Source organism: Sminthopsis crassicaudata, chromosome 4, assembly GCF_048593235.1.
Source record: "Sminthopsis crassicaudata isolate SCR6 chromosome 4, ASM4859323v1, whole genome shotgun sequence".
Classification (NCBI taxonomy): Eukaryota; Metazoa; Chordata; class Mammalia; order Dasyuromorphia; family Dasyuridae; genus Sminthopsis; species Sminthopsis crassicaudata.
The window spans coordinates 56,674,685-56,702,231 of NC_133620.1; the positions used below are offsets into that span (position 1 = coordinate 56,674,685).

Here is a 27,547-nt window from a genome sequence, read left to right on the forward strand (position 1 = left end):
GCTTCCATCCTGCTTCTGGAACCTTTGGGAAAGAGAAAGCAGAAAAAACAATACAAGACAAAAAAAAATAAAATAAAAATAATGACCCCCTGGCAAAAGAAAGAGGAAAAGCCATTGGATAAAGGGGAGAAAGATGCCAAAAAGAAAGAGTTAAATTGGGGGAAAAAAGAATGAGTTAAATAAGACTGGGAAGAAGGAGATTTGAGAAAAGGGGAAAAAACTGACTAGTTGCAAAATAGTGGATTTTTTATTTAGTAGTTTGTTTATTCTGTTTATGGTTTTTATCATTGTACCAAGTGATAGATACCAAAGGCAGCTTGAGATGGGGTTGGGATGGAGGCAGAGAAATTATAACATGTTTCCCACATCTATGATTATCTTTTTTTCAAAAAATCCAAGGTCCATTTTCCAACCACAGCTAAGGGCATATGAATGTCTTCTTAAAAGAGAAGCATTTCCCAGAGAATCAGCTTAGTAAGACAGCTATCCTAGGAAATATCTCCTATGTGCTCTTCTATCTCCTCTCTCCTTCATCTTTCCAAAACAGAACTTTACTGATATGACCTCAAGTGATAAAAACTCCCTTGCTTATCACCCCAGAATTCCTAGCTGATCACAATTGTCAAGCTCTCTCTTTGTTTTTTCCCTGTATGCTATCTTAATCAACTATATCTTTTTATCTCCCCAAGTCTGATTATTTGTTCTTTTCACACACACACACACACACACACACACACACACACACACACACACACCCCATTTTTATCAGGCATAATAATTCATCTCTCTCTCTCCCAAAGTCAGGAATTATTATTATTTTCTCTATTCAAACCCTTGAGCCTCCCTTGATTTCCTTTCTATCCGCATCACTACCAGAACACACAATTCAATTACCCCATTGTGGTGCAACATGGCAAGAATGGTTAGGATAGAATGATGGGAACAAGTTTGATTCAACTAAATGACAATTGGATGTGATTTTCATTTTCTCCCACCTAGAACCCTCTGCCTCCTTCTTTCTGCTTATGCTACTATAGTTCTTAATATTAACTGGTTGCAGGTAATGGCAGGTCCTCCATAAAAATAGACTCTTTTATAGCATAGGGAACAGCGGTAATGCATACATGATATAATATAAGCAGCCATTAACAGACATATAAGATGGTCTCCAAAGCATCAACAATGAGAAAGGAGATTTAATGAAATCTATGGGTTTAATTAGAATGATGGTATTAGGCAGAAAGACCAAATGGGCTGATGTAGCAGTAACACTCAGAAAGGGAAAGATAGAAGACAAGTTCCTTCTGCTGGAGCTCCTGCTGGTCTGCTGATGAATAGATATGCTTTGAATTCTCCCCAGGTCCTTGTCTCTCCAGCCAGCTTTGCTATGTGACATTCTAAACATTTTCAAATTCACAGTCATAGTCTGTCATCCGACACATTATGAACTTCCACTGACGGTCCCTGTGGGGAGAGAGAAAAAGGCGGAAGGGAGATGTCAAAGACAAATGGGGCAAATGAAAAGAAGACAAATTCTTTAGGAGCCAGTGATGACTGACCTTCTGGTCAAAGAGAGTATAGAGGGACTATAGGAAGCAAGCAACAGTAATAGGTTACATTTATACAACAACTTTAAAACACTTTTGAACTTCATGACTACCTTATGTAATAGGTAATTTAGTATTGTTTTATATTACATTGTGAGAAACAGGCTCACAGAATCTGAGTCACAACTGAAGCTTATAGAACCTGAGTCATAAACAGGCTCAGAGAAACTGAGTCATAACTGAAGCTCACAGAACATTGCATGCCTTGTCTAAGTCACATACCAATTTAAAGAACAAACTTTATTCAATATATGTGGATTATAGCTTTAAATCACCTAGTTTTTAGAAGATTTTGATAGTATCCTAGAGCAAAGCCTCTGAAACTTTTTCTACTCACTACCACCTTTTCACTTGAGAAATTATTTACATGACCCCAATTTTATATATATATATATATTCCTTTCCTGAGAGGAAAAAACTAAAGCTCATTGAGCCTTCTTCCTCTGGAGAAGGGGCAATAATAAAATGCATTTCACTAAAGCTTTGCCCATTTTAAAATACTGGATAAATGTGAACTATTATTATGCACTTTAATAGAACTGTATTCTCTTTCCCCACTTCCCTCAACCAAAATCCTGTGAACTATTCTATTTCAGCACAGAACATCATTAAAAGCCTACTGACTATGATATTTGGCCCAACCATAGATGTAGCCATGGAACACTGGAATTTGTAACCTTGACATAACCTCTGTTGATGTTATGATAATTTCAACAAAGGGAGAAAGTTCTCAGGACATTGGTTATTATTTTCCCTGCCACAAAGATCAGGGAAAAGAATAAAAATTCAGATTACTCAACATCTCACCAAGGAAATTTTCTACTGCTCTGTGGGGTGTGTGTCTAATCCTGGTACTGCCTTGCTTTAGTCCTTTCAGTCTGCAGAGGATGCTCCCTTTCCAAGCATTATCTCTTTCTTCCCTAGATGGGACTCCTGAGACTAGATGAGGACTTCCTATAATCATTTGAATGGGAAAGTGGAGGGGGGGGTAGGGATCACTATCAATATCCCTTCAGCCCTTGTATAAACCATACAAATGGCTCACAGCAGTCCTCCTCATTCCATCCCCTGCTCTAAAGTTATTCATTTAGAACAATTTGGAGACCTGGCCAAAGCTATTGAGAGCCTGGGTGGCCCATTATTGATTGGCCTTGGCTCTTGCAAATGTCACTATAAGGGATGACTTGTTTTTGGTTGGAGATTAACCAGTTGGTGGTAAGTGCATTTATCAGCCATGGTTGTGTTAAGACAGTGGGTATCTGGGATACCAAAAGTTATAAACAAATACGGCCCCAGCCTGGGCATTCACACTACTGCTTCAAGAGGCTGTTAATTTGTGTTGGGCAATGTTCAGAGGCAGTCTTAAAAGGCATTCCAGGGGCTCTGTTCCCAGTCTTTCTTTAAAGGAAAACAAGAAGCAGTTTTCATCTAGAGACCAAGAATATGCCAAGTGCATTACATTTAGGAAGTATTTCTCAACCTGGAGTCTCTGAAAGGTTGCCATAGGGATACAGGGAAAAAATGGCAGAATTCTAAATCTTGATTGGTGGGTATAGTAACAAACTTCAGAATATGGGTGAGTTTCATTGTGAGCAAACTCAAAGTCATCATATCTCTCTTACTTAGAACCAGGCAGGTAATTTTTATCATATATATATATGCATATATATACAATATATATATATATATATATATATATTATAAAACATATGCATGTGTAATTTTTCATCATTGACCCTTGTGAAACCTTCTGTTCCAATTTTTCCCCTCTTCCTCCCACCCTCTCCTCTAAATGGCAGGCAATCCAATACATGTTAAATATGTTAAAGTGTATGTTAAATACAATATATATATGTATATATGTATATATATTATATATATATATATATATATACACACACACATATTTATACAGTTATCTTGCTGTACAAGAAAAATTGGATTTATCAAGAATGCAAAAATAACCTGAAAATAAAAACAAAAATGCAAGCAGACAATAACAGAAAGAGTGGAATTGCTATCTTGTGGTCCATACTCATTTCCCATAGTTCTTTCATTGGGTATAGCTGGGTCTATTCATTACTTAATAATTGGTACTGATTTGGATCATCTCATTATGGAAGAGAGCCACTTCTATTAGATTTGATCATCCTATGCTATTATTGTTGCTATGTATAATGATGTCCTAGTTCTGTTCATTTCACTTAGCATCAGTTCACATAAGTCTCTCCAGACCTTTCTGAAATCATCCTGTAGTCATTTCTTCCTGAACAATAATATTCCACAACATTCATATACAACAATTTATTCAGCCATTCTCCAATTGATGGGCACCCATTCAATTTCCAGTTTCTTGCCACTACAAAAAGGGCTCAGGCAAATAATCTTAATCGAAGTTTATTCCTTTAAGTGACAATGCATTTTGTTAACCACTTACAATGGAAATCTTTCTAAAATATAATCACACACTCACCTGCTTCCTTAAACAAAATGAAACTTTGACTTTTTTCTTTATATATCTGAATCTTCATTATGTGGATGGGACTCTGGATTTAGTGGCTCCCCTCTACTTGCTGCTTCTCATCCAAGACACTCCATCTCCTGACACTAAGTATTGGAGATGACTACCCCCAAATCTCATGCATGGAATGTTCTCCTTTTTCATCTTCCTTTAAGTCTCAGTTAAAGTGCTACTGTCTTCAAAAAGTCTTTCCCAGTCTTTAATACGAGTGTCTTTCCTCTGAGTTTAATCTCCAGTTTATCTCATATGTGTCTTATTTGTATATGGTTGTTTACATGGTAATGTAAACTCCCTCTTTCCTATTTGAATGTATGCTCTTTGAGGATAGAGATGCCTTTTGTTTTTCTTTGTATCCCCAGCACAATGCTTGACAAATTATAAGCACTTAATAATGGTTGTTGATTTGGCTCTTGGATTTAAAGCTGGATTTAAAGTTCATCTCATTCTAACCCTCATTTACAAATGAGGAAACTGAGTTTCAGACAAGCTTGGTAGCTTTCCCAGGTAGTGATCCATAGAGATGGGATCAGAACTTTACTATTCTGATTTTAAATCCAGTGTTCATTCCAACGTACTTCATCAGTTTTACCATTGTTCTATAATGCAGTAATGATCTCAGAAGCTTTTGAGGTACTAGATGGTTCTAATCTGCAGTCTTTTTTGGATTTCCTTTTAAATAATATTTGAACTTCTACCTTATAGCTAGGTTATTAGCTTCCATTTTTCTTTGATATCTGTATGCCTACCTCTGGCAATATACTCTTGGCTTTTGGGCCTACTGTGCATTGGGAAACTAGATAACTAAACTTGGTAGGATTGTGTTTCAAAGAACATAGAGATTTTGAGTAAAGGGCTCTCATGGGTAAAGTGTATTTCTTAGTGAAAAGATTTTGTGTCATACTTACTTTGGCAGCTGGAACAGAACATATTCCGGTTCTAATTTTCTAATAATCTTGACCCACCAATGGGGAAAGTAATTGGAAATTATAGAAGGGAGGTCATGATAATTTTTACTTGTTATAAAAGTTTGAGAGTCATCATATTAAGACTGGTACACATTTGATGTCCAGGTCTAAAATTGACCCATGTTAGTTAGTTATTTCAACAGAATAATTTGATTCTTTTTGCTTGAGCGGCTTCAGCTCAAGGTAAGTTCCTTACTAGGCTGGAGAGTAAAGTGGGAGTTATTGTATAATGACATTCTCATGTGGCCCATTCCCCCTCTTTCCCTTCTCCACTCAAAGGGAAACTCTACTTACCTTTCTACTGCTGAGAAAGTAGTTGTTGCTCCCCGCATATAGTATTCATAATTATAGGAGATCATGTCTATCTCTTCACCATAGTGGCCTGGGTATTCAGTTGTCAACCTGGTGAGAAGAGGAAGAACAAGAAGGAGAGAGAGAGAAACGGAGAGAGAGAGAAACAGAGATAGAGACAGAAACAGAGACACAGAAACAGAGAGAGGCAGAAACAGAGAGAAATAGGGAGAGAGACACATACAGAAGAGACAGAAAGAGTCAGAGAGAGAAACAGACAGAAACATATAGAGAGACAGAGACAAAGAGAGATACACAGAGTGAAACAGAAAAACAAAGAGACAGAGAAAGGCAGAGAGAGAGAAAGAGGGAGAGAGACAGAGTAAGAAAGATAAAGGAAAGGAAGGAGGAAGAAAATGAAAATATTGGCGTTATTCTGGTAGAAAAATCAATATTCACCATCTATAAAGAATGACAGTACTGGAATGTGTTGAAATAGGGTGGTATGACTATTGTCTACTGTAGGCCAGACAAATTATCATGGAAGCACCAAGAAGAGTTAAGGGGGGATGCCCTCCCTGCATTCTAACAAATTGCAATTAAAAGATATAAATTATTTCACAGGTGACCAAATGGTACAATGGATAGAATTCTGTAATTGGCATCATGAAGCCTTGAGTTCCAATTCTGCCTAAGATCCTTTTTGTGTAATTCTGGGACAAGTCACTTTGCCTCTCTCATCCTCAGATTCTTCATGTTTCAATTAGGACTAATAATAGCACTTGTTTTATATGATTATTTTTTAAATATATGAAATCACTTTGAAAAATTTAAAGTTTTGCATAAATGTATATGATTATATTTATATGAATGTCGGGTATGCAGTATAAATTACCTACTATTATTATAAGTATTCCTCCCTACCCACTAACAATTTTTGTTTTGTTTTCTAGGCTAGTCAATGTAGTCCATACTATTCTCAAGCTCCATCCTAGGGATCTGAGTCCATTTGTATCTATCCAGGGAGAAAGCTTGAGGTCCAAAGTCTTATTGTTTCTCTCTGAGTAGTTATCAATTCCAAGGACAACTTATTCGTGGTATGTTTATAAGGAGTCTTTCAGAAAAGAGCTGGCACAGACCAGAGTGTTTCCTGTAGATTAAAATGGACCTCTAAGATCTGTATCTTCACTCTAAAGTTGTCCAGGAGTTAATCTATTCTCCAAAGTGACAAAAATTTTATCTGTCCCAAGCTGACTAGGCCATTGTACTATGAAGAGTTAAAGGATCTTATCCATATTGTCCAACTGACTTCAGCAGAAGAGGTGAGTCATGAAATCTACAGGACCAGTTAGGTGGCTCAGGGAGCTTAGAGTCAGGAAAATCTGGTTTCAAATCTAACAGACACTCATTAGCTGAGTGACCTCAGGGAAGTCATTTAACCCTGGTTACCCTAATCCAATGGAGAAAGAAATGGCAAACCATTTCAATATCTTTGCCAAGAAAACTCCATGAAAGTATTCCATGGAATCAGGAAGAGTTAGACAGACATGACTAAATAATTGAATTGCAAATATATTAAATTTTAGAGAAATAGAATATTATAATTGGCAGGCATCTTATAAATCACATCATTTAAACTCTCATATTGCAGATTAAGAAAATGAGTTGAGTCCCAGAGAAATCAAGGTAGTTGCTGAAGGTCACACAGCTAGTTAGTGAATGAACTGGACTTTACATCTCCTGACTTCCTTCTCTCTGCTACACCATGGTGCTTTTCTTTTTCTGTATTTTATCTCTGTTTAAGACATTACAATCCCTCTGTCAGGCAGCCAAGCCCAAGTGGAAACGCACTGCATGTGTTTCCACTTATTGTGGTCATGGTGGGAAATCAAGCTCAGCCAAGTTGAGAAATCCATTCAATCTTTTCATTTCCAAATGGACTCAGACCTTCTGGGGTTTGGCTTTGTTTGCTATGAGCTAAGCAAGGCTTCCTCTTTCTAATGAAAAACAACAGTTCTTATGAAATACAAAGTTGATGGCAAATACAGATCATTAAAACAGACCCTGCTAATTTTATGATCTCTGATAATTACAAGAGATATTAGATAGAGTTTACCTCCCATGGAAAGAAAAAAGTGGTTCTATGGATGGTAAGGTTGTGGTGGTTTTAATGATATTGTGGGTGATGGTGGTAGTGGTGGTTTTGGTGGTGGTGATGTTGATGGAGTCTCTTATGGTGGTGGTGATAGTGGCGATGTTGATGGTGGTATTGGTGGTGATGGTGGTGATGATTTTGATGGCAGTATTAATGGTAGTAATGGTGGTGATGGTGATGGTGATGGTGGTATTGGTGGTAGTGATGGTGCTGATGATAGTGGTGATGTTGATGGTAGTATTGGTGGTGATGGTGGTGATGATGCTGATGGCAGTATTAATGGTAGTAATGGTGGTGATGGTGATGGTGATGGTGGTATTGGTGGTAGTGATGGTGCTGATGATAGTGGTGATGTTGATGGTAGTATTGGTGGTGATGGTGGTGATGATGTTGATGGCAGTATTAATGGTAGTAATGGTAGTGATGGTGATGGTGATGGTGGTATTGGTGGTGGTGATGGTGCTGATGTTAATCGTGGTATTGGTGGTCGTTATGGTGTGATGGTTGTGATGATGTAAGGGGGCATAGAAGTGGTGATAATGGGAGTAATTCAGAAGACAAGAAAAGTATAAACAAGATTAAAAATAGGATGGTAAATTTATCTAAAATAACTGTTTTTGAACACTTCAGAAGTTTCATTTACATAAATGCTCTTAATTTGATTTATATATTATTCTATCTTTAACAAAATGAAACTGCTATTTGGCATCAATTTCCTTAATCTAAATCAAGATGCTGTAAATGTTTAGAAGTAATATGTTTATATTTCATGAAACATTTTTATTATTATTTAATGCTTTGTACTAATTCACATTGGTCTTCATCCAGATTCATCTAACATAATGAGGGATTTTACCACACCTGAGCATTGAAATACTGCCACTGTTTTTTTTTTCCCATTTAAGAGGGATTATCTTCAGAACAATAAGGTTAAAACAACTTGTTAACAAAAAATTGAAATCACACAAATTGAGGAGATAGTAAAAGAGCATTGGAATGATCTCATCAAGATCAAGTTCTGAGGCCCAGATCAAAAGAATATTTATGTACTATAATTGCTGAGTCATTGTCTATGATTTCTTTAAAAAAGGCCAACTCTTACAAGACTGAAAGAAGACAAATATTCTGATATTCAAAAAGGAAATGAAGGTGAATACTTCAGATTATTAGGTCAGCGAGCATTATTTTTAGTAAAACTCTGCAATGTATTAAAGATACTTTTCTCTTTTCAAAGAAAGTAGTGATTGCTATGACTTAGCCATGATAGGCTGATTTGATAGGTCAAATTTATTAATCATGCTAATATGGTTTTACTTTTTTGGGGGTACAGTTATTAGATGGTAGATGAAGGGGATTTAATAAGAGAAAAGGGAATAGAAGCTTCTTGACATCAGGAGGTATTTTTATTTCTGCCTTTATAGTCTCAGTACCTACCACAGTGATTTGCATACAATTAGTGCTTAATAAATATTTTGAAAAGGCCTTGATTGATTGACCTGATTTTCAGCAAAGGTTTCTCATGATATCTTTATGAACAAGATAGAATGATGCAGGCTAAATAATATTACATTCAAGTAGATTTGGAAATGGTTAAAATTTTGAGCTTAAAAAAGTGTGACAATGACTTAAGGTTAACTTGGAGTAATGCTACAAATGAAACACTGTAGGGCTTTTTGACCATATGGTTTTCAATGTTTTTATGGTAATGTAGATGAAACCAGATGGCAAGCTTATCAAGGTTACAAGTGGTAGGTAATATCATATTACAAAACTGGAATTCCTAAAACAAAACAACCCCCCCAAAAAAAACAAAAAGCAAAAACAAACAAACCACACAACTTGGCAGGTTAAGGCAATGGGCTAAACTGAACAGGGGAATAATTTAATATTAGATATATAAAATTCTACATTTAGATCTTTTAAAATCAGATGAAGAGATGGGAGAAGATAATTCATCAGTTCAACAAGGTAAAAGCATCTTTCTTAGGGAAAAATCCCCAACAACAACAAGCAGCAGAAATTTCCAGGGAGGAATTTGAATTCACCAGTTGACTGAGAGGGAGAAGGGAAAAGGAGGATGAACGCTAAATAGAAAATCAATAAGTTGAGTGAAAGTCCAAAATTAGGGAAAGAGTTGGCAAATGGGACAAATAGGAGGGGTTGAAATGGGAGAAGAAAAGAAATAACATTAAAAACCCTGTCCTTAAAAAATTGATAATTATATTTCTCATGTAGCCTGATCAGGGCAGAGAAAATGAAAGCTGTAGCCTTCCTCATTATCTTTCTGTGAAAACTAATTATGATAAAATATCTTTTTTTGTCCTCCTTATGGTACTGTTGATTGATACCAAACTTGAAATCTGCTTCTTTTATTCCATTATAGTAACTGACACATAAGAAACACATCACATACAATATCTCATTATATCCTTATGACACCTAGGTGATATTAGTATTACTAATAGTATTATTATTGTTTAGTCATTTCAGCCATATCTGACACTTTGTCACCCCATTTGGGGTTTCCTCAGCAGAGATACTGGCAAGGTTTGCCATTTCCTTCTCCAGTTCACTTTATACATGAGGAAATTGAGGCAAATGGGGTTAAATAACTTGCCCAGGATCTCCGCTGGTAAGTATCTGAAGCTAATTCTGAACTCAGGTATTCCTCACTCAAGTTCAATACTCTTTTCACTCACCACCTAGTTACAGATGTTACTGTCCCCATTTTGTAATGAAGACACTATCCCTGCCATTCCCAGTTCCATAGCTAACAAGGATCAGAGAGAGACTATAAACCCAACCCTCTCCCAACTTTCTTTCCCTTCTCTATTTTCAATCATTCATTGTAGTAATCTTCCCTTCCAGTTGTATTTCATCTACAGATCAGTTGCGCATGCTCTCTGTTAAAAGAAATCATTTTTTAAAAAAAGCTTTTTTATTTCCAAAATGTTCATAGTTTTCAACATCCACCCTTGCAAAACCTTGCATTCCAATTTTTTTCTCCCTCTCTTCCCCCTACCCCTTCCCCTAGATGTCAAACAATCTAATATGTTTAAACATATGCAATTCTTCCATACATATTTCTACATTTATCATGCTGCACAAGAAAAATCAGATCAAAATGGAAAAAAATGAGAAAGAAAACAAAAAGCAAACAAACAACAACAAAAGAGTGAACATAGTGTCACAAGATAGTATAAGATCTACACTGAGTTCCCACAGTCCTCTCTCTGGGTGCAGATGTAGAATCTCTACATACATTTGAGACTGATTAATCCTTGTTTAAACACAAATATGCTGACAATGCTGATTCCCAGATCTAGCAAATGGTATTCTTGTTTAAAAAAAAAATGAAATAAGATTAGGTTGGTATGCCTTCATATGCATCTGTATTGACTCATAATGGTCAACACTCCCTTTTAAGTGTTTATAAATCATCTACATAGTATGGTCTAGAATTTTGCCATGAATTGAGGTCAAGATCTCTGACCTGTTATAGTCTGGAAAATCTGACTTCTGTATTTGAAAACTGCAGCATTTGAGTTGTGGTTCATTTCCTGCTTTCATAGTTTCTTAAAGATCACAGTTTTCTGGTTCAACAATCATGGTGATAAGTTTCTTCTGTATCTGTATCATTTAAATCTCATGACTAGATTTCTTTGAGATACTAGATGCTTTCTAATCAGGATATCATCAGTTTGGAATTAATCTACAAGCCAATTAGTTGTGCTCTATCCTTCTTAGTGTGAAGATTACTCTCTTTGGTAGAGAAAATGGAAGAGAAATGAAGTTTTCCTCTCTGGATTCAAGTGAGACAATATTTCCTAAGAAGACCCAGAGAGGCCTGAGCCTTTGAACAGAAGGTTTGGGTTTTATAATTTTCTGTCTGTTATTATTGTTGTTGTTTAGGGAAGACAGTGTGCAAGAGGACAGAAAGATTCTTGTATATTCATAAAACTATTCCACCAATTTTGGACAGGCTTTGGACAAGGTATCTTTTTCACACAACCTTCTCAAGTGGCACCAATATTCTCAGCCCAATTGAGATACTTAAATTTCTTCCTTATCAGGGAGAATGGAAAATATATATAAGGAAATGACCCTTATTTATTAAAATTTATTACTTAAGCATTTCTATTCTATTTTTCCTAGCATCTGTTCTGTATTTGTGCCTGATAATAGTAAAAACAAATTATGGTAATAGCAACATACCATTTATATATTTATAAAGAATGACCAAGTGTCAAATTGAAATTGGATAAGATTTGGTAAATAGCTTCCTCTGAGTTTGCCACATCACCTCTAGCCCCCTCGAAGCTTGAAGGGATCAAATATCAAAGAAAGATCCACTCTCTATTGTATATTGTACTTGAGGGAGGGCAAGCTCAGTGATTTTTCATCTATTATTCTCAGAACATATTTTATTACAAGGGTGTTAAAGTCCTATCCTAACCCCCAAATATGCAATTAGTTGCTAAATCTTGCTCTTTCTACCTCAATATCTCCTATATCTGCTTTCTTTGGTATCATGTCTACCACCTTGATTAAGAGATTTAAGACCTTCATCTCCTCTTTTCTGGACTGCTAGTTATTCTGATTAGCCTTCTAATTATGCTCCCTATTTAAAATGTATCCACATATTAATCCATGCTCCACACAAATAACCAGATGATTTTCTAAAGTACGTATTTGGCCATGTTACCTCTCTACTATCCCTTCACACACTCAATGACCATTTTCTCTAGGAGCAAGTAAAAATTCCACTAGCAGACTTTTGAAGCTTTTCATTACTTGGTCCTTCCAAAGTTTCAACCTTGTTATCTATATCCTACTTCTTCCTGAAGTCTATGGAGCATCTGCACTAGCTTTCTTTTTGTTTGTCATGCATCACTCTCTATTTCCCATCTCTATTCCTTTTTTGGCTGTCTCCGCATTCTTGGAATAAACTCCCATCACATTTCCTTTTTTATTTAATAAAAAAAACCACTTATTATGCTACATGTCAAACATTATCTATCTTATTTCTCACTTCCAGAACCCCTTGTTTCTTTCAAAATGCTGCTCAGATGGCATCTTCAATATGAAGTCCTTTTTGAATTCCTTGGATGCAAATACTTCCTCCCCCATAAATTTACCTGGTATTAATTTATATATTTCTATGTATGTTTACTTATGTATAAGTTGCCTCCCCTAATAGAAAAGAAACACCTTGAAGATAGAGGCTATTTCTTTTTTTGTCTTTATAACTTCAGTACCTAGCACTATATAGTGACAAAGTAGGCAGTTAATAAATCTTTACTTCTGGTTCCAGTAAACCTCAACCATGGCTTAAATTCACACTCTAGACACCATCTTGTCCCGAGTGTTAGAATTTATAGTTCGTATTCTAAGAAGAATTCAGTACAAAAGAAAGGGTGGTGGTAAATTATAATGATTTAAGGTTTTCAAAGACCTTTATAAATTTCTCATGTGATCCCTGGGAAATAGATGCTATTATTATCTCTATTTTACAGATGAAAAATAGGTGGGCATTCTGATTTTATTCTTTCACAAGGACATGGAGAAGCCAATTCCTAAGTAGAATTCAAGTTAACCATTCATTTAGGAAAGCTCCTGTCCCCAAAAGAAATCCAGGTCTCTTCACTAAAGGACTAGGGGAAACCTGCGTCAGTATGGTATTCTAATCAAACCAGCTGAGTTGTTATGGTGAGAAGACTGAAGACCCAAATTCCACTTTCCTAAGGACTCAGACAGAACCTTAGAAGAAATAATTATGGTTCTGTATCTGCATTCCTCTCCTGCCTCTTCCTGAATGGTGTAAACACCACAGGGTAGCACCTCTCTAGAACTTTTCTTGGTTTAAAAGATAGGAAGTCCTTGAAAACTCCCCAGCCAGAGCTTTAGTATGTTCCCAGAAAGTCTGGTTCACTGTAGCAAAGCCAGCATTAATCAGCTTATTTCTGAGGCAAGGATTGATGCTTGGAGTGGAGTGGGGTCTCACCCTGGAATAATCCATCAGAAAGTATGACTGTTCTATCTCTGAAATCTTATATATTTCCCCCTCCTTATCTGAACAATAGCCTATATGTCATCTCTCTCTTAGGCTGTTTAACTTTCTTTATCTATAAGTTGTACCTCCCAGCCCCATTGTAAGTTTCAGCATAGTGGGGCCCATGATTATATTTTCTACTTCTTCCTTAGGTATAGTGAATAGTCAATAGTATTTGCTGAGTGGACACCCAGCTAGTTAATGTTGTCTAACAATACATAGAAGGTGTGGAAAAGGGCAGCCATGCTTTGGTGGGTAGAGTCTAAGCTTCAGTGTCTAACTTACCGTGGGTAGATTTAGACTTTGGCTAAACAAGGATGATCAAAAGTCCATCAAATCCATGGATTTTGAAGCCTCAATGAAATCTTCAGGAAGTAATTATATGACTAAATTATAAATATGTCAGGATAATATGAATGTAGGCCAGAATGATGAAAGGGACAATTGATTCTATGTAAGAACAGAGATCCTATTATCTGTAGGAAGTTAGTTCCTCACCGGTGGCAGAGAAATGTTAATAAAGAAGGGAAAAGAGAGGGAGGGAGGGAGGAAGAGAAGAAGAAGAAGAAGAAGAAGAAGAAGAAGAAGAAGAAGAAGAAGAAGAAGAAGAAGAAGAAGAAGAAGAAGAAGAAGAAGAAGAAGAAGAAGAAGAAGAAGAAGAAGACAGAGAGAGAAAGAGAAAGAGAGAGAGAGAGAGAGAGAGAGAGAGAGAGAGAGAGAGAGAGAGAGAGAGAGAGAGAGAGAGAGAGAGGGAGGGAGGGAGAGAGAGAGAGAAGCAGGAGGAGAAGTGTAATGGGACAAGCACTTGACAGAAAATCTGAGTTCACATCCTTTGACACTATCTGTGTTAGATTATAGGTAAATCATTTAGCTTCTATGTGTGCTCAATCTACTCATATGTAAGAATGAGGCAATGACAAGGGTTATTGAGAGGAAAGAATTGGAAGCACTGTGTAAAATGCATTAAGTATTTCTATCACTTTAGCATTTTAGAATCAGAAAATACCTTAGGAGCCAGAGCCTCACAGAAGTCCAGTGGTCTTTTCAAGGTCACACAGATAGTGTCAGAGGCAGTATTTGAGCCCTAGTTCTCTGATTCCAGCATCAAGAGTCTTTCATTGGACCAGGTGGTATAGCTAAGAATGCTGGTCTTGGCATCAGGATGATTTGAATTCCAATCAAGGCACACAGTTACTTAATAGTCAGATGACCTGAGGAAATTGCTTAGCTCTTTGCCAGTCTCAATGTTTTATTACTTAACTACTCTATATTACAACCTAACATTTTGGGGAAAAACAACGCATGACTTGTTAGTGATCTATCTTTTGATATGGTTTGATCTTCACCATTTTTGGAGAAAATGGTCTATATTTAGAGAATAGCAAAATTCCTCCTAATTAAGGCAAAATGTCAATCTGAATTATGGAACATAAGAAGTGGACATCACTTTGATGCATTTTAGTTTCCTTATTAGTTCATGGGTCTGTCTGAACTCCAGCTTAGTTTCTGAGGCAATGATTAGCATCATTTATCGAGTCAGTTTTTGAAATTACCAGAAATTCTAGCTTGAAAACTATGATCTTAGGTCCCACAGCTAACAAGTATCTAAAGCATGATTTGAAGTCAGGTCTTCCTGATGCCATGTAAATCACTCTTTTAACTGTACCACTTGTCTAGATGACTTTTCTTGGCAGCAAACACATTTGGAAAATGTAGGGTTGCCTTGAATGTTGATATTGGCAGCTTGCTTAGGGAAGGAAACTGGTACTCACTTCCAAGCCTCCAGCCTTTTAGATCCATAGCCAATCACTGCATGGACAGCATCATTGCCATGATACAAAAGAGTAATCTGGTGTGCAAGTACCATGGCTATTAGGAGAATAAGAAATGATTATCAATGGTCTGCAGACTTGCTGCTACTTTAGAGATATAAGTTGTGCTTTACTAAACACCATGCTAAGAAATCTAAGTCTTTTGCTTGGTGTGTGTTTATCCACAAATAGGTGATTGTATATAGCATACATACATACAAAATCTCATAACTATACATCTACATATCATTTACTTTCTTGGATGTGCACACATTGTGTAGGGCAGCAAGGTGATACAGTGAGTAGAGTACTAGGTCTGGAGTCAGATAAGCTCATCTTCTGAGTTCAAATCTGGCCTCAGACTTACTAGCTTTGTTACTTAACCTTATGGACTGAAGTTTCCTCATTTGTCAGATGAGCTAGAGAAGGAAATGGCAAAGCACTCAAGTATCTCTGCCAAGAAAATGCCAAATGGAGTCAGATATGACAGAAATATGACTGAACAACAATACACACATATACATGCTACCACACTGATTATATCTCTCTATAGACATTCCTCTCCAGGAAGCATTGCTGACCTTTCTCCCAGATTTTCTCTGCTATGTTCAAGAAATCTTTTTATTTTGGAAGATCACTCAAGCATTAAATTTCTCATATTGGAAGTTCCCTCTTCCCCTCTAGCTTCTCAAAATCCTATATACTAGCTTTGGAACCAAAGGATCTGGGACCTTGGATAAGGATAAGCTATTCATTATATTTATACCTGAACCTTAGTTCCTTCATTTCCTTTGTTTGTAAAAGGGTGTGTGTGTGTGTGTGTGTGTGTGTGTGTGTGTGTGTGTGTGCTCTCATGTACCTTTCAGGGAAAGAATGATGAAATGGTTATGTTTTCTATTCATTAATATGTACATACAAGTCTTTGTTGTAGAAAGTCTCTAAGTTACTTTGGAGTGGGAGCTGAGTCAAAGAGAGAAAATGCATCCCTGGTGAGGGGTCAGACACTCCATAATGGACCCCAGATCTTCTAAGCCTCAAGTTCCTTACTGGAGGTTCCTTGGACTCATAAGAGATATCTTGGGGCTACATTTACTTCATTTGTAAGTCCTGGTGTGGAAAATCCCTTTTTCATGTGTATTAGTAACATGACTGCAATGTATAGTCTTACAGAGTTACTTAAGGACCCAGAGAGATTAAGTAAATTGTTTACTGAGGCACAGCTAGTAATGAATGTCACAAGCACGAGTTGATTCCAAGCCTTCTAGATTCTAATTTTGTTTGGCCCCAGAGGGAGAATGAAGAGCAGGCCAAAAGGCAGACTCAGGATCAACATAAGGAACTTCTCTACAATCAAAGGTGCCTCAAAGTAAAATGAGGGAAATATTGACCTTCCTTTCTTTGGATGGAAATAAAGTTGGAAAAACACAAGGTTAGGGGTGTCAGAGAGGGAATTCCTAGACTAGATTTCCTCTGAGATCTTTTCTACTTATAGATTCTATGGTTCCTTGATTTAAAATCTTATGAGATAATTTTCTTCCTCCCCCCCAACTCCTACTATCAATGCCTACCTACCATTCCTTAGTTTCCTAATTTGATTACTGTTTTAAACACAGGCATTCATTCATTTATTCACTTATTCAAACAAACATTTATTTTGTGCCTGGTATGCTAGTCATTGGTGAGAAAAAATGGCTGACTTCAAGAAACTTATTTTCTTTGAGAAAATAATCTCTCAACACATTCAGGGTTTATTAAGCTTAAAACAGAATTTTCACTGAATTCATACTGCCTGCCTCCTTATGACATGGAGATAATTCTGAAATCTTGAAAACTATACTAAGGCAGTGCATGCACAGGCTAGATCTACCAAACCTGGAAAGGTATCCAGGCCTAGCTAAGATTGGAAAGGCTCATTCAAAAAAGGTGGCCACCAGATGATCAATTTTTATAAGCCTGGTGATAACTAGTGAAGGGAATATGTGACCCATGTCGGTAGGAATCCTCATTTTGATGTGATCATTATAAAGTATTAGAGAGACTGTTAAATTTTAGAACATGCAATCAAAGCAGTCCCAGATCTTCTTTCCTTTTTTCTCCTTTACCGTCTCTTCTCTCTTCCCTTCCCTCTCCTATTCCTCTTTTCCTTTATCTCCTTTTCTCAGCACATAGCTAAATGAACTAGCAGTCCCATGTTGAATACTATGAGGAATATTTATTGCTATCTTACACTAGCATGGATGACACAGCAAGTCCACATTCCTCCCTAAACAAAATAAGCAAGGAGTTTCTGTTCTGGGCATACTGCTTTTTAAATGTTGACATTTGAAAATTGGAGCTCTCAGGGGATTTGTTTCTTTCCAATCTGTTGTTCCTTAGTGCGGCCCTCTGGATGTAATAAGCTCTCCAGAAGTCAGCAACCAGAGGAGGCTATATTCTGCAGGTGACTAACTTGTTAAATAGTATAGGATCTAATGAAGTAAGGAGTATAGAATTTTAAGGCATTTTAGTCATGTGTGTGTATTGTGGTACTGGAAAAGTCAAATGGCTGCAACTTGGCATAGTAAAGAGAATGCTGGGGTCTGGAATTAGGAAGTCCTATGTTCAAATCTGACCTTAGATACTTATTAGTTTGTGACTCAGCTAGACTTATCACTGAATAACTGTCTGGCTCAGTTTCCTCAATTGTAAAATGGGGATAATAGCAGCACCTACCTCCCAGGGTTGTTATGATGATCAAATGAGATATTTGTAAAATACTTAGCACAATGATTGGCACATAGTAGGTGTTTAAGAAATGATTGTTACCATTCTGCCTTTCATTTGGCTTAATTATTATGGCAAATTAATCCTCTAAAAGATCCCCATTATAAGATAATTCTGGCTCTTGATCTTTATAGGTGAAAGAGAATGGATGGATATGTAGGAGGTGTAGCTGTAAGGTCTGTTCAAAGGCAATTATAAAGAATCCATTTCTTAGATCTCTAAAGCAGAGAGACTTAAGTGGATGAAGGGGTATCTGCAAATCTCCAGTGAGGGGTCCTACCCTATAAGACTGATCTTATTAATGAGCAGAGTAAGCAGTAGCCAATTTGGAGTAATGTGAGGCTCTCTGAAAGGTCTGATGTGCCAGTTCATTCATTCATCACTTAGAATTAATGAAAAAGACCAAATCTCAGGGACAGTCTAGTCTTAAACAATTCCAGTAAGAACTTCCTGCAAAAGATTCTCAAGAACGGGAATTTAACTATCATTATTCAAAAACTGGTTTGTTGAAGTCTTAATGAATACTGAAGGGAAATAGAAGATCACCAAAGCATAAAAAGACTCATTTGCTTGCTGGTTGTAAAGTTTCAGTCTGGCTGGCTGGCTCCTGACTAAATGGGGAAAACACAATGAAATCAGAAAGATATAAGGAATTAAATATGGAAGCCATATGTGTGTATAGCCAATGTAGCAAAGTGGGTAGAGAGTCAGCCTCAAAATTAGGAAAACCTGGGTCAAATTCTGACTTCCACATATAATGGTTTATGATCTGAGGGCAAACCATGGTCTTTACTAGCTCTTAGGCAACCTACATTGGTAGAGGGAATTTCCTCCCTCTGTTAAAAGTTCCCAATGACATTGAAAAGATTGCATAGATTCTATATCTTATTTGCAGGAATAAATGGTGTGATTATCCATTTTATGACATACAAATGTATATCACCTTCATTTCTTTATCAGATATCATAAGTCTATTGAGACTCCTGCATCTACTTAGGAGTGAAAGACTACCCTGTATATGTTTATTATCTTGAGTGCTTATTTAGGGTTTGAGGCCCGCGTTGTTACTTAATTTGTGAAAACCTAGACATGAGCTATTCTCAGGTTATACTTAGGGATTTGCAGAATAAACTCTGTATTGGTAAATGATAAGATAAAAATGATCTTCTGAGAAAACTCCAGTGATTGAACCCAATTCACATGAATTTGGGGCTGAAAGAGAGGGTAGTCTCAGGGCCACAGGATATATTTATTTTGTGTCAAATTGTTTGCTTATGTGTTGTTTCCTTGGAGCAGAATATAGCTCCTTGAGGTAGCTCTATTTTTTCATCCCCAGTGTTTTATTTATGACATGGCTTAATTATTATGGCAAGTTAAGTCTCTAAAAGACCCCCGTCATAAGTTTTGCACATGATAGGCAATTAAAATATTTGAAGTGAAAGAGCAGTCAGAAAAAATATACTTAAAATACTGGTTGTACAAAGTTCCTCATCTCTTAGTATGGTACCAGTATAAAAATTGGAATAAATACTAAAAAAAATGAGATAAAGAGTAAGAGAATATAGTTCTAAGAAAGATAGCATTCACTATGACTTAGTAGGGAATAATAGTCAAGTCCTTGGAATATGAACTGCTGCTTATGTCCTTGCTCCAGAAAGAGATCATTCCTTGATAACAGGACTAGAATTTTGAGTAGAATCTTTAAGTTACTTTATTCAAAAAGTGCCTTTCCCTTTTTCCATTGTAAGCAACTTGAGGTCAATTTATTAAATTTACCCTGCCCTGGGCCAGCATCAGTATCCTGAAAAGAGGTGGGTAAAGCAGCAAGTATATCTCTCTCTATCTATTCTGGCACAGAATCAAAGTAAGTTAATCATTTAATGATAATTGATGATGATGATGATGATATATGATGATAATGATGATGATGATAGGTAACATTTATATAGTGCCTACCAATACCAAGTATTTTGCTAAGCACTTTACATATTTCATTTCATCCTCACAACAACTCTGGGAAGCAAGTACTACTATTATCTACATTTTGTAGATGAAGAAACTGAGGCAAACAGAGATTGAATGACTTACGTGGGGTCATACATCTAGTATAGGTTAGAGGCCAGACTTGGACTAAGATCTTCTTTTCAACAAACCTGGTGCTCTACTCAGTATACCTTCTAACATCCTAGAAGCTAGCTGAATATTAAAGACTTTAGTTGTGCTATCATTTAACAAGTAGAGGTGGGAAGAAACTTCTTACCAAAGAGCAAGTGAAGAAGGTATGGATTTATTTGATTTAAAGGGATCCAGATGCCTGCCTTATTGATCAACTTGTCTTAGGAAAGAAGAACTACTATAATTTGATAAGTTAACTTCAGGTGAGTGTTTATAGATATGCTACCGCTAAGAGATCCCACAGAATCAGGGGGAAGAAACTATATGTGTGTGTATATATATATCAGAGCGGGGAATAGACCTGTGATTTCAATGTCATCAGGAACTTTTAATGGAGGGAGGAAATTCCTTCTACCAATGTAGGTTGCCTAAGAGCTAGTAAAGACTGTGGTTTGCCCTCAGATCATATAGCCATTGTATATGGAAGTCAGAATTTGACCCAGGTTTTCCTAACTTTGAGAGTGACTCTCTACACACTTTGCTACATTGGCTATACACACATACAAATACACACACATATACACTATATGTACCATCTATATCATGTATCTGTATATCTGTATGTGTGTGAGTATGTAAGCACAGGAATGTACATACACACATCTATATCTTAATGGGACATCTATACCATTATCCAATTATCCCTTGCTCTTTTTGTAGTCAGCCACTCATACATTCCTTTGATGACAACCTGCATATATACATATCACTTCCCCTTCATGATTCCTTATTTGTAATGGTACCAATAGCTCCCCCTACATGCACTTCCATTTATCAATATTCTATTTCAGTTTTTTATGGACTGAAATGTTTCATGACTCATAACTAGTCCACAACACTAGCATCTTATTTATATTATAAAAGATGGGACCTTGTGTCAGGGAAAAAATTGAGTCATTGAAATAACCTTGCTGTTATATAACACTATTGTGAAAACCATTTAAACACCCATTGAGGGCATCTTTGATGAGAGTACTAAAGATTCTCCCAAGTGATATTCCATGGTAGGTCCTCATACAATTGATTGAAAGTTATAGAAAATACATTCCCATACTGAAATTGCATATTGATAACTACAAGAAATCTTTGATTTATTAAACCTCCCAAATCCTAATAAAGCCCTTTGTGCATTTATGATAATAGCTCACATTTATATAGCTCTTAAAGGCTTGCAAAGGTGCTCCATATATGATTTGATCATGACTATGAGCTCAGGGGGTTGTAGCTATTATTTTCTTCATTTTACAAGGAAATGGAGACTCAAAAGAGATCAAGGTCAAACAGCTATTAAGTGTCTGAGATGGAATTTGAACCCAGATATTTCTTATTCTAATAATAACTCCTTAACCATTCCATTGTGCTGCTAAAACCATAACAAAATGATATAGGTGAATTCTGAGTCACTACTGTTGCTTTCTTTACTTTGGAGTCTATATCTCTCTTACTGAAACCTAGAATCTCATGGTTAAGAATATGTTTATTCTTATGTTACATTAAGTATGTTAAGAAAAGGTTTAAGATTTCTTTCTTTGTAGATCTCTGGGTACTGAACAGGTTCGGGCCCATGTAGAATCTGAAGTGTAGAAGTTCTGTCTTGAAGATCAAAAAAACCTCTCACAGCCCTTACAGCTCTAGGAGTCACTGGGAAAGTGATCTCAGAAGATAACTACTCACCAACACGAGTACGGACACCTCTTGCTGTAACGGCAACAATAAAACTGCCATTCTCGGTCCAGGACTGATTCAAAGTACCGGCTCTGGAACCCAGCCACGAGGCCATTGCTGGAGCATGTCTGATACCTGAGAGAAAATACACAACCCCACGGTATTATTCATTTGGGTTCACATTTAGCACTCTTACTGATTGATTCACACATAGTCTTTACTTAGACATTAGGGCCTAATGTGTTCTATATACCAGAATATACAATGCAAATATTGGCCAAGTAAATCACACAGGAACATTTAGTTCCAGAAATGACTTAAAGAAAAAAAGACTCCTATTTACCACATAGGACCATAGGATCCTCGATCGAGAGGTAAAAGGGACCTTGAAGTCCATACATTCCAGGAAAAGGTATGAAGAGAGTAAATGAATGAATGAGTGATTGATTTAACTGTAAAACCTCCTTTGCTGATATACAGGCCTAAATAGTTGAAGAAACAAGTGTTCATGGAAAGTTAGAGCCAATGTAATAAAAATTAGCAATAATATATAAATTAATCTATTCATTCAAGTCTATGCCAATCAATTTGCCAAAAGAACATTTTACATATAGACCTAGGAAAAATTCTTAACAAGAAACAAAAGGTTAAGAATTACAAGGATAATGATAGAAATAATCATTAAATAAAAACTCCAAGAGCACCAGCCCTAAAGTCAGGAAGACCTGAGTTGATATCTGGCTTCAGACACATAACATTTCCTAGTTTTGTGACCTTGGGCAAGTCACTTAACCCCAACTGCCTCAGCAAAAAAAAAAAAAAATAAATAAAAAAATAAAGCTCCAAATGGATATATGAATTACAAATATAAATATACATATAAAATATAAAAAACCTAAAAGAGTATATATTCTAAATACAAAGTATTGTATCTATTATATATTATATATAATTATACATTATGTATATATTATATAAACAAATAAATTAGCAAAAGATTGCTTTTCAGATCTATAGAAAGGGGGAAAGTTCATAACTCAATAAGTGATAGGATCACATAAGACAAAATGTACTATTTGGATCATATAAAGTTTAAAAAGGTTTTGTACAAACTAAAAAAATATATTAAAAATTAGGAGAGAAACAGGTAACTGGGAGGGGAATCTTTGCAACGTTTCTCTATTAAAGGTTTTATATTAAGGAATTGACTGAAACTTGTAAGATTAACAACTATCCCTCAATAGACAAATAGTTAAAGAAACAATGGGAAGTTTTCCAGGGAGAAAATAAAGCTCTATTATGAACAGTCATAAAGATTTTTATGTCACTAATAATTATAAAAAAGAAAATTAAGACATCATTGAGGTTTTTTTTTTTTTTTTAATTTATTTTTATTTTATTTTATAATTATAACATTTTTTGACAGTACATATGCATGGGTAATTTTTTACAACATTATCCCTTGCACTTACTTCTATTCAGATTTTTTCCCTTCCTCCCCCAAACCCCTCCCCCAGATGGCAAGCAGTCTTATATATGTTAAATATATTACAGTATAATTTAGATACAATATATGTGTGTAGAACCGAATTTTTTGTTGCACAGGAAGAATTGGATTCAGAAGGTAAAAATAACAGTTTACATTCATTTCCCATTGTTCCTTTTCTGGATGTAGCTGGTTCTTTCCATCATTAATCAATTGGAATTGGATTAGCTCTTCTCTATGTTGAAGAAATCCACTTCCATCAGCATACATCCTCGTACAGTATCATTGTTGAAGTGTATAATGATCTTCTGGTTCTGCTCCTTTCACTCAGCATCAGTTGATGTAAGTCTCTCCAAGCCTCTCTATATTTCTCCTGTTGGTCATTTCTTATAGAACAATAATATTCCATAACATTCATATACCATAGTTTACCCAACCATTCTCCAATTGATGGACATCCATTCATCTTCCAGCTTCTAGCCACTATGAAAAGGGCTGCCACAAACATTTTGGCACATACAGGACCCTTTCCCTTCTCTAGTAGTTCCTTGGGGTATAAGCCCAGTAGTAGTATGGCTGGGTCAAAGGGTATGCACATTTTGATAACTTTTTGGGCATAATTCCAGATTGCTCTCCAGAATGGTTGGATTCTTTCACAACTCCACCAACAATGCATCAGTGTCCCAGTTTTCCCACAGCCCCTCCAACATTCATCGTTATTTGTTCCTGTCATCTTAGCCAATCTGACAGGTGTGTAATGATACCTCAGAGTTGTCTTAATTTGCATTTCTCTGATCAATAGTGATTTGGAACACTCTTTCATATGAGTGGAAATAGTTTTAATTTCATCATCTGAAAATTGTCTGTTCATATCCTTTGACCATTTATCAATTGGAGAATGGCTTGATTTCTTATAGATTAAAGTCAATTCTCTGTATATTTTGGAGATGAGGCCTTTATCAGAACCTTTAACTGTAAAAATTTTTTCCCAATTTGTTACTTCCCTTCTAATCTTGTTTGCATTAGTTTTGTTTGTGCAGAAACTTTTTAATTTGGTGTAATCAAAATGTTCTATTTTGTGATCAATAATGGTCTCTAGTTCTCCCTTGGACACAAACTCCTTCCTCCTCCACAAGTCTGAGAGGTAAACTATCCCATGTTCCTCTAATTTATTTATGATTTCGTTCTTTATGCCTAAATCTTGGACCCATTTTGATCTAATCTTAGTATGTGGTGTTAAATGTGGGTCCATGCCTAGTTTCTGCCATACTAATTTCCAGTTTTCCCAGCAGTTTTTGTCAAATAATGAATTCTTATCCCAAAATTTGGGATCTTTGGGTTTGTCAAAGATTAGATTGCTATTTTTATTCACTATCTTGTCCTGTGAACCTAACCTATGCCACTGATCAACTAGTCTATTTCTTAGCCAATACCAAATGGTTTTGGTGACTGTTGCTTCATAATATAGCTTTAAATCAGGTACACTTAGACCACCTTCCTCTGACTTTTTTTTCATTAGTTCCCTTGCAATTCTCGACCTTTTATTCTTCCATATGAATTTTGTTGTTATTTTTTCTAGGTCATTAAAATAGTTTCTTGGGAGTCTGATTGGTATAGCACTAAATAAATAGATTAGTTTGGGGAGTATTGTCATCTTTATTATATTCGCTCGGCCTATCCAAGAACATTGAATGTCTTTCCAATTATTTAAATCTGACTTTATTTTTGTGGCAAGTGTTTTGTAATTTTGCTCATATAATTCCTGACTCTCCTTTGGTAGATATATTCCCAAATATTTGATACTATCGACTGTTATTTTGAATGGAATTTCTCTTTGTATCTCTTGCTGTTGGATTGTGTTGGTAATGTATAAAAATCCTGAGGATTTATGTGGATTTATTTTGTATCCTGCGACTTTGCTAAAATTCTGAATTATTTCTAATAGCTTTTTAGCAGAGTCTTTGGGGTTCTCTAAGTATACCATCATGTCATCTGCGAAAAGTGACAATTTGATTTCTTCATTTCCTACTCTAATTCCTTGGATCTCTTTCTCGGCTCTTATTGCCAAGGCTAGAGTTTCTAGTACTATATTGAATAGTAATGGTGATAGTGGGCAACCTTGTTTCACTCCTGATCTAACAGGGAAAGGTTCTAGTTTATCACCATTACATATGATGTTTACTGAAGGTTTTAAATATATGCTCCTTATTATTTTAAGGAATAGTCCATTTATTCCTATACTCTCAAGCGTTTTTAGTAGGAATGGATGTTGGATTTTATCAAATGCCTTTTCTGCATCTATTGAGATGATCATATGGTTTTTATTAATTTGATTATTAATATGGTCAATTATACTAATAGTTTTCCTAATATTAAACCAGCCCTGCATTCCTGGTATAAATCCCACTTGGTCATAGTGTATTATTCTGGGGATGATTTTCTGAAGTCTATTTGCTAATATCTTATTTAAGATTTTAGCATCAATATTCATTAAGGAAATTGGTCTATAGTTTTCTTTCTCAGTTTTCGATCTACCTGGTTTAAGTATCAGTACCATGTCTGTGTCATAGAAGGAATTTGGTAGGACTCCTTCAATCCCTATTTTTTCAAATAGTTTACATAGCATTGGAGTTAGTTGTTCTTTAAATGTTTGGTAGAATTCACCTGTAAATCCATCTGGTCCTGGGGACTTTTTCTTAGGAAGTTGGTTAATAGCTTGGTCTATTTCTTTTTCTGAGATGGGACTATTTAGACTACTTACTTCTTCCTCTGTTAATCTGGGCAAGCTATATTTTTGAAGGTATTCTTCCATTTCATTTAAGTTATCAAATTTATCGGCATAAAGTTGAGCAAAGTAGCTCCTAACTATTGTTCTAATTTCCTCTTCATTAGTGGTGAGTTCACCCTTTTCATTTTCAAGACTATCAATTTGCTTTTTCTCTTTCCTTTTTTTAATCAGGTTTACTAAGGGTTTGTCTATTTTGTTGGTTTTTTCATAAAACCAACTCTTAGTTTTATTAATTAATTCAATAGTTTTTTTACTTTCAATTTTATTAATCTCACCTTTTATTTTTTGAATTTCAAGTTTTGTGTTTGTCTGGGGGTTTTTAATTTGTTCCTTTTCTAGCAATTTTAGTTGTAAACCCAATTTGTTGGCCCTCTCTTTCTCTATTTTATGCAAGTAGGCCTGTAGAGATATAAAACTTCCCCTAATTACTGCTTTGGCTGTATCCCACACATTTTGGTATGATGTCTCATTATTGTCATTTTCTTGGGTGAAGTTATTAATTATGTCTATGATTTGCTGTTTTACCCAATCATTCTTTAGTATAAGATTATTTAGTTTCCAATTATTTTTTGGTCTATTTTCCCCTGGCTTTTTATTAAATGTTATTTTGATTGCATTATGGTCTGAAAAGGATGCATTTACTATTTCTGCCTTACTGCATTTGATTTTGAGGTTTTTATGCCCTAGTATATGATCAATTTTTGTATAGGTTCCATGAACTGCTGAGAAGAAAGTATATTCCTTTCTGTCTCCATTTAGCTTTCGCCAAAGATCTATCATATCAAACTTTTCTAGTATTCTAGTTACCTCTTTGACTTCTTTCTTATTTATTTTGTGGTTTGATTTATCTAATTCTGATAGTGCAAGGTTGAGATCTCCCGCTATTATAGTTTTGCTATCTATTTCCTCTTGCAGCTCTCTTAATTTCTCTTTTAAGAATTTAGATGCTGCACCACTTGGTGCATACATGTTTAATATTGATACTGCTTCACTATTGATGCTTCCCTTTAGCAGGATATAATGCCCTTCCTTATCTCTTTTAATTAGATCAATTTTTGTTTTTGCTTGATCTGAGATGAGGATGGCTACTCCTGCTTTTTTGGTTTTGCCTGAAGCATAATAGATTCTGCTCCACCCTTTTACTTTTAGTTTGAATGTCTCATCCTGTTTCAGGTGTGTTTCCTGTAAACAACATATAGTAGGATTCTGACTTTTAATCCAGTCTGCTAACTGCTTCCTCTTTATGAGGCAGTTTGCCCCATTCACAT

General features: G+C 35.8%; 1 protein-coding gene across 1 annotated transcript in view; it reads right to left on the reverse strand.

The window, feature by feature from the left end:
* Positions 1-243: 243 nt before the first annotated feature.
* The window catches only part of DPT (dermatopontin), a 45,137-nt gene continuing 17,833 nt past the window's right edge, over positions 244-27,547 (reverse strand). Inside the window, exons 2-4 of the mRNA XM_074266540.1 lie at positions 22,015-22,140; positions 5,388-5,495; positions 244-1,464 (exon numbers count right to left, since the gene is read on the reverse strand). Of these exons, the coding sequence (XP_074122641.1) occupies positions 1,398-1,464; positions 5,388-5,495; positions 22,015-22,140 (301 nt within the window). The 3' untranslated portion in view covers positions 244-1,397. The remainder of the gene's footprint in view (positions 1,465-5,387; positions 5,496-22,014; positions 22,141-27,547) is intronic.